This window comes from Anopheles maculipalpis, chromosome 3RL (assembly GCF_943734695.1).
Source record: "Anopheles maculipalpis chromosome 3RL, idAnoMacuDA_375_x, whole genome shotgun sequence".
Lineage (NCBI taxonomy): Eukaryota > Metazoa > Arthropoda > Insecta > Diptera > Culicidae > Anopheles > Anopheles maculipalpis.
This window is the reverse complement of record NC_064872.1, coordinates 46,547,769-46,556,643: the sequence shown is the minus strand read 5'-3', so window position 1 is coordinate 46,556,643 and position 8,875 is coordinate 46,547,769. Positions and strand designations below refer to the sequence as shown.

The 8,875-nt window shown below is 38.4% G+C and overlaps 1 protein-coding gene across 2 annotated transcripts; it reads left to right on the top strand.

Annotated features, from left to right (window-relative positions):
* Positions 1 to 4,878: 4,878 nt before the first annotated feature.
* LOC126565138 (uncharacterized) lies at positions 4,879 to 8,228 on the top strand. 2 transcript variants are annotated; one of them, XM_050222284.1, is made up of 4 exons: positions 4,879 to 5,339; positions 7,050 to 7,133; positions 7,743 to 7,993; positions 8,102 to 8,228. In XM_050222284.1, exons 1-4 carry the CDS (start codon positions 4,902 to 4,904, stop codon positions 8,226 to 8,228), a joined length of 900 nt encoding a protein of 299 aa, XP_050078241.1. In that variant the 5' UTR covers positions 4,879 to 4,901. The 2 variants fall into 2 exon arrangements, with proteins under 2 accessions (XP_050078241.1, XP_050078243.1); XM_050222286.1 differs by lacking the exon at positions 7,050 to 7,133.
* Positions 8,229 to 8,875: the final 647 nt, after the last annotated feature.

The following is an 8,875-nucleotide window of genomic DNA, read 5'->3' as shown; positions in this document are numbered from 1 at the left end:
TGAAAGCAATTTAAATTTTATTTGAGACATTGAAATCAATATTTATGGCACATGATTTAAAAAGTCTCTCTGTACGAGAACTTACTTATTGACGATTGGAGATTGAGGAACCTCAATAACTTATTGAGATATTAGATTATGGGGGCATTAGGATATAGATTTGCAACAATGGTTAAATAATCGGTAGCCGGTCAATACGAATGCATGTGCAAAATCGACATCAATTCGATGCGGCAAATAATTTATTTCTTATCCCTTTATGTGCGTGCCAGTTGTTTTCTGATTACGCATTACATATAGAATCATGCCAGCTAAATAATGGAAAGTTCCAGCTCTTGGTTAGTGAAAAAAGCAGATTTTATACATTCACGAACGGGAGCCGTTTCTTGCAGAGTATGAAAATCACAAACTGGTAAGTAAAAACTGTTGATGAACTGTTTCTTTTTTTTCATCTTGTTACACACAACAACTTTTAACGCTTTTCAAAGATGTAGACGGTAACTTTTACTTGGTGTTATACGATCTTTGGGTCTTGTCTTACCGACCTACTAGGCCATGCCGGCCATCTAATGGTTTACTATACTTTATTAATAAAACGTAGTTGAATAGTCAAGTCCTCACCACGAGGAACGGTCCGTATGATATTTGAACTCTGTCGCGCCGTGTAAAGATCGGCGCCGCTGTCGCGTCTATCACCAAACCAGCCCAGTCCAACAGAAAATTACAATATCCCATTTAGACCGTTCGTCCGTAGTAAGGACTGACTATACAACTACGTGTTATCAGCAAGTCAAGCTAGCCAATCGATGGTCTTCCGGTGTCCTAGAAAAAGAAGAAGAAGATACATAGGAATCCGGTGGGCGAGAAGGTAGCGGCGCCGATCTTTCAAGCCGGATCAGCAGTATCATGTATCGAATCTCATCCGGACTGTCTCTCATAAAACACTCATACAAAATGTGATATTATGATAGAATGAATCGATATAAATTAACTGTCGTGAACATATGCAGCGATTAGTGTTGAAATGATAAATATCTAGTGTAGATAACTAGACATTAGGAATTCCTAGATTAGTTTTTTAAAACAACTTTCCTAGAGATAAAACAACTGTCATTCGAATCAATCGTATATAGTCGAGACAACTCTTAAATCATGCATTAGCCAGTATGAATGTAAGTAAATTACCGCTTGACTAGGAAGACGCGTTAAATTGTTCTACGAATGTTTCTCATGCTTTGGGGAACAGCATCTTTCATGTTGCGATTAGTAGTGTCTAGCAGCCGGTCATCGAACTGCGCACACACAAACAGGGAATGTTACCCTTAAAGAATTGGCTCTATTGTGAGAATTATTATTTGCAATTCTCAACATTCTTTCGCCTTAATTGCAGTTAAAGTACAGTTAGAAGTGTTCTTGCATTTTTATTCTGTGTCTGCATCTGCACGCATCATCCGGCGCGCAGTCATGAACAATCAATTAGCCCGTTCGTTTCAAGTGTTCCCATCAGTACTTTTAACAGTTTGTTATTCAAACTACAATGAAAATCCCTTTTGGGTGATATGTAAAGCTAAAAATTTGTTTAAATAAATCGTTTAAGATAGAAGTTTTGCAACAATTATTCTCTTGAGTGATGGTAATCTGATTTTTTTAAAAGTTTTTTTTCCTAATGAACCTTCCTGCCTTGCCATTTTACTAAAAATCATATTTTTGACATGTAGAAATTACACTGTTACACTGTTGGACAGCCAACAATACGGCGATAATTACTTGCAAATTAGATTCAATTAGTGACCTGCCGAGTTATTTTTTAACTGTACAATTTTAGTGTGTCTAGAGTCTTCAATGGGCGGACGACCGTGCAGCTGTTATTATGCTCGTTTACCCGTAACGTATGTGCTACAATCGGTTAAAAAAAAACAGCGGCTCAGAAAATGGAACGAGAAATATCAATTATGGTACAAGCGAGGAACGGGCCACTGTTTGATTTTTGCTTATTCTTTGCTTAAGCTTTTGGTCCAGGGAGTGATTTAGAGATTTAAAATCGTTGCAAAAATAAATCCTTTGGAATTACGTTCTACATTACGTGAATAGAATATTGTTATTACAAGAAACTCATATGAGTTGATTGGCTAGTAAATTTGTATATATCGTGCTCTGTGTTTAACATTAGGTAGCATATTAAAAAAAAATATATTCCTTTTTTCAATTTGCTTTTCGACATTTTGTAATACAAGTGTAAAGGGACCTGATTCATCGGCAGGCAGTACTGGATAGGATTTCTTGCACGGGTAGTTGAATAATTTAGCCGGGTTTGGTTTGGGTCGGTGGATTAAGAGAAGGGAATTGAGCTCAATCAGCTTACATTTTGTACGCAGTACGCTTCTTTCTCTCGCTTTGATCCATCTGCAACATTATCTTTCTATCCTGTTACAAACGCATTGGTGTATGTGTGCGTTGATGTGTATGTGTGTGTGTGTCTGTGCGTATAGTTCAATCTTTTCCAAGCTTCTTCGGTATACATTTTTTCTCCTGCGCGCTCTCGCTTTCTCTCTCCAGTTTTATGCGCATTCTTCGATCCGTGTGCGATCGCGGCATAAAACGTTGCCTTGTTGATGCTGCTGTTGCCGTTGATGAGAGGTCGAGCGCCTTGGTAACTGTAAAACACACACCAAGAAAGAAGAAAGAAGAAAGCAAACCAAAGAAGTGGGTCATGTTATAAAAAGGCAAGTTCAAGGCAATGCGTCTCTTAGACGTACAGTGAAGTTTGTGCAGAAAAGAACCACCGGTGGGGTGCATAACGACGGTGCATCGTGCTTTCATACCATCAACGACGAAAGCCGTATCCGTGGACCGTATTTTTGCGATCGGAAGTAAAACGAAATTTAAAAAAAAAACAAGGTTTGTTCTTGTTAGGACGCAGATTTGTTAAAGTTGTAAAGCGCACTTCGTCTGATGGTGTTTCATTTCCTACTGTAGTCAATATATACGGTTTGTGTATCCGACCCGCCTTGATTTCGTTTTGTATGACCAAGAGAAAGTTTTTTCGAAAGCATCTTGTGCTGAACAGTGGCTATAAAAATGGCGCAGGTATAGGGCATGTGGTGAAATTTGTAGCAAAATGTTGATAAAATGTGATAAGTGTTGCTGGTTAAGCAGTACGGAGCTGTTTGTATACAGATATGCACTTAGTGCATTAATACGTACGAGCATTCCTGGATTTTGTTTTCTATCAAAACATGCGTTAATGAACTGTGCTGTGCTGTGTAATCGAACAGAAATCCATTCATTCCACGTGTTAGTTGTGTATGCACCAAAAACCGAATAACCGTTCTGGGAAAAAAGTTTCACCAATAAAATGGTAGAAAATGTATATGAATCCTAGATCGACCGACCCGACCGTCTACAGTTATGGGAACACGGGAAAGCCTCTTTACAGTTATCTTTTATTTAGGTTATAGAACGGGGTTTCCAATGCCATGGCATTCATTACTGCCGAAGCTGTTGTACTCATATTTTTTTTTTCACATAAAAAATGCAAAACCATTGCTGTGAAACGGTACAATTTAAACGGTTTAATTGTTTAAAGTGTTTTACTTTAATGCTTATTATATTTTGAATAAAAATATCGAACCAAGTACGATCGGCGAAGCGGTACAAACAACAAGAGTTGAGTTATAATCGAATGGGATCCTGACCCTTTTTTTTTTCTTTTGCGGAAATTACGGTGGTCAATGATTGGAACTTTCTCTTTTGCTGGCAGTGATATTTTGTCTCTCTTGTCTCTTATATTCGTCATGCATTGGAGATCCACATTACCCTACAGCGGCAGCCTCCAAAGGCGGCTCCGCGCTTTGGCTCTTGATGGGAAATTTACACGTTTCTAAAGAATTCAACGCTCAATATCATTTCGTGGTGATAATTATGATACATTTTTGTACTTATATTATTTAATCATTCAAAGTGTCAATATTAGTATCATAATGGGGGGTTTTTAAGTATAAGTTTTTTGTCCATGACGATGCATGTCAAGGAATACAAGTTGTTTTGTTTTTACACATTACACTTGAATACCATTTTACAAAAAGTAAATAATCCTAAGAAAAGGCGTTTAATTTAAACCCCTTCATAAAAAAACCGCCCGTTATTGAGCAGGTTAGTGACTGAAAAGATATTTGACCCGAAAAGAAATGAACTCAAAAGAGTGCTAACCAGCCCCACAGGAAGTTTCTGGGGCACCGGGTTTCGTGTTAATTTCTAGGTCGTGCCTATTCTAAAACTTGCACGCCGTAAAACAAATTGTGAGTTTCACATTCTTTACGCATTCGTATACTTTTTATTTATTTATTTTTTTTCATCATGAATATTTTTCTTAATTATGTTCGACATTCCAAGTAAAACATGTTGATTCACACTATCTGTTTTGTGTACGCAGCGGTTGAGCGAAAACATTACGGTTTAAGCTCATACGTGATTCGTGGATCGATTTTGATGCGTCGGAAAAGAGAAAGTTTTTTCTTGTGGATATTATGTCATGGTCGTCGTTTTATTCCTTGTCGTTGTGCCGGATTTTTGAGTGCCTGGAGGAAGTGAAGGTGCTATTTTGGAACGTAGCTGACTGTTTTTTTTTTTTTAACAATGATTTTTAAATTTGCAAAAATAATGCTTGAGATGACGATTTTTTTAAGAATAAAAAAAGGTTAATACTATTGAGGATAAACTGTTTAGGTTTGTACCTAGTATGATAAGTGTAATTATTAGTTCAGTTGCTAGATTGAAACTCATTTGAATATGTTTAATAAAGCATTATATTTGTTTGAAATTGATGAAGCATCAATGACTTACATACAACATTACAAAAGAAATCACGCAACCATTGCACTTTGCTTTTTAATTCCAGCAAGATGAATCACAAAATGGGACAAAACATGCTTCTTTTGGGGCTTGTGTTAAGTAATCTGGTGATCTGCACCTGGGCATATCCGCAACAGTATCAACAACACACCGTGGAGCAGAGAAAGTTTGCGGAAAAACCGAACGCCATCAAAAAGGTGGCTCTCGATGACATCGATGAGATACAGACCAACCAGATACAGGAAGGCGGATTTTCTTGGTCCAACATGCTGGGACTGCTGATGCAAATGATTTTCAACGGAGGAGGCGGTGGCGGAGGAAATGTGCCGACCAAATCCGACGACATTGACAACGGTGTGTCATCGTTCGGACAGTCACCGTGGGCCAATGTGATTTCGGTTGGGTTGAAAATTATTACTACCCTGCTTGGCGGCGGCGGTGCCGGAGATGGCATTGATAAGGTCGACAATGGTGGATCGCCAATGCAGGTAAGCAAATGAATGCTAACGGGGGTACGAGATTGGCAAACGTAGGTGATGGATGATCTAATTAGTGTGATTAAGTAAAATAACTACTTACATACATCATATATAGCAAAAACAATCAACAAAACCAATCGCATAATCCAATTCCAACACGCTTTACTAATACTTGCTTTGCTCTTCGTATGCCCATCACAATGCAATAGTTTTATAATTTATCCATACGCTTGCTTCACACTACTTTAGCGGCCATAGCTTCGATTGATGATTTTAGTTGTACTTATAAAAACCGTTACCGTTTGATACAAAACATCGCACACAAAGCTTCCTGTCAGGTAGCATTGTACGAGGGCTGACAATAAAGTAATGTCTCCAATTTTTTTTTTTCATGGAAATTGACATTTATTTACAAAAAGCGATACACCGTTGGAAACGCCAAGGTCTTGGCTACTTTTCTACATAATCGCCATTTTTTCCAACACCTTGCGCATCCGCACGATGAACTTGTCTATGCCGGCAGAATACCACTCTCCGTCCGCCTTGCGCAGCCCAGGTGTGGTGGTCATGTGGTCTTCGGTCAGCTGTTTCGGCACCCATCGGGCAGAAACTTTGTGATACTGCAAGTTGTTCACAAGGATATGACGGATTGTTACGCTGCTACACACTCCTCCAAGCTTCTCTTCCAAGTCCCTAATTGTCGCACGGCGGTTTTTGAGCATTTCTGCCTCCACTGCTTGAACAATCGCATCCGAGACCGACGGTCGGCCACTTCTCTCCTCGTCGTGAACATTAGTGCGCCCGGAATTGAACTCGCGGCTCCACTTACGCACGTTTTTTTATGTCCATACACTTTTCCCCGTAAACTTCAACTAGTTGACGATGGATTTCAATAGGTGTCACCTTTTTCGCACTCAAAAAACGTATTTTTTTGTTGACGGCTGCTCAGCCAAGACTGAGCGGTCGGGGAAGCCTCACCCAGCAGAAAAGTGGTAGTGGGGGAACCAAGGAACACGGCGGTGTTGCCAGTTTTCGCCTAGCGCGTGATCCGGCGAAGTTGCAGCGTTGGAGACCTTACTTTATTGTCAGCCCTCGTAATAAGATATTTGGAAGGTAGAGAAACTAGCCAAACAACTGAATCTAGCAATAAATTAAAGTTTCACACAAATTTGTAATGTTGGCCATTGATATCATGTTACCTTGCAAATTGCAATGTTTCTTTGAAGCCTAAAATTGGCAGACATGACCGTTCGTTATGGTAGTGCCGAAGAGGAAGATATTTTTCATTTCTCCCAAGGGACAGATTTTTGTTTTGCAAAATACAATGTTGTTCTACAGATGTAAAATGATGCTGCCTTAAATAAGGTATCCAATAACCATTTTGTTTATAATTGCCCACGAACTACAACGATTTAAAACGCAAAATAACGATAAACAAGTAAAACCTTGTATGTGGAGTTGTAAATTGTTTTGATAATGTAATTAAGGCTTCATTAGTAAGTTGATTAAACTGTTAAAAAATGCACTTCGTCCATAATTCTGCCATAATTCCGCATGGTTTAACTTATCATCCCTGACCTAAACTTAATAGCATCAAAGCTACTACTTGACTTCGGTTGCATTGCTATGCTCTCTATCGTCTGCTTATTCTTCATTTTGTAGTAAGTTTAGCCTTCGAAAAGTGTAGTTTAATTTAAATTGTTTCCTCTGAACATTTAGAACGTTCTAGCTGCAGTTTTCACAGCCATGTTTGGCGCCAAAGATCCGGACCAAGTAAATACGATGGCAAAACAGGCTGGCGAGGTACGTATTTGTACATTACTTAGTGTTTATGCCGTACGTAGTATGCTTTAGTTATAGAGTGTAAAATACAATTATTTCTCTTTTATGTAAAAAGAAACATCACACCTCTACATTAATTTATATGGCAACATAGGTTATGTTTGTATTAGAGCTTCGAGATAATGTACATCAATAGTCGCTCACTAATACTAATTATTTTACTGTAATTTATGGATGAGTCTCGTGTCATAAACGAAATAAGAGCACCTTTGCTTGGAAAATGTTTCGTCTCTGTATCCGTGTGCCTCTTTTTGATGATTTATGTTTTGCTCAAATCAGTTAATCCGTATTACAATATGTACTTCTTAGCAGTTTCAAAAAACAAATTCAGATTGAAAGTCTTTTGAGGATATTTGTTGTCTTCATCAAAATCTAAAACAACATTAAAAATGATAGAAAGCGATTTGCGTTTATGACGATCTTTGACAAAATCACCTGGAATGGTTTGGCATGTAAATGTAAACTTAATGCTTAAAATCTTTTGCTCAGCTGTGTTACAGTGTGCTTTCGGGATCTTGTAGCCCTTTTTAGCAAACACGATATACCATGTATTGTTGTTTATCGTTGCAGTTCATTAACATTGTCGTAAACCTGCTGGATGCCCTGAAAACGTCGTTTTCCCATCGTTCATTGACCGCACGGAATCTAGGAAAGAAGGACGTCATCAGTGATGCTACCGTTGCCAGTTTGAGCATGATGAAGGGCTACGTACGCAGCACACGCAATGCCGATGATCGTTGCATGCAAAAGTTTCTCTGCGAGGCGAATATCGACTGCATGGGAGCGATTGGCGGTTCGAGCATATTCTGTCAATTAGGCTCGTAAGTGTTTTATGATTTTTGCACCACCCGTTTAGTTGGATACTTGCTTGACGATAATGAAACACTGAACGCGCACTTACTTTTACCTGCTATCATGCTCTGTTTCAGGTATGCTACAAGCTACATTCTGGAGCGACAAACTGGCAAATCATTCGAAAGCTTTTATGAGGCCGGAAGGAATGGACGTTCTGGATTCGATTGCCGACAGTTGTACTTGGAGTGCAACGAAGTATAAATGAAAGCGACTGGCGTCTGAGAGAGAAATCACTAAGTGAATCAGAAACACACACACATGCACACATACACAAATACACATACACTTGGTTTTGATCTACACTCTCAATAAGACAAAACTTCCAATATCTAGGATTGATGGGAACGGTTGCAAAACATATTTCGTGACTGTCTACCATCGAACTCGATAAGCCAAGATGTAGCTTTTAACGTTATATTATATGTAGTGTTAATGTGAGTTTTTTTGTGTCCGTACTATTTATACTTATTTATATTTCTGTCTTATTTATTTGGCACTAGATAATGAGTATTCAAAGGTTATGTTTTTTTTTTTCTTCTCAATTTCAATCTGTTTTTGGTAATTAGTACGTTAAACAGTGCCGTGGTACGAGTGAAGTAACTTTGCTAACTTTACATTCGTTGATCAAGTTGCATCACTTCACAAAGGAATGCTCAATAAGTGATAAAAGTAAGATTAAAATGAATGTACTTATACGTACATTTTTCCATCTGTCCAGTTTTATTTAAAAAAAAAATCAAAAGTGGACTCTTTCCGATACCAATTTAACTAGACAAAATGTACCATGCAAAATGGCAAATGTGTCTTTAACATGCAAGTCATCTTTGTTAGACAGTGCAGCATTGAAA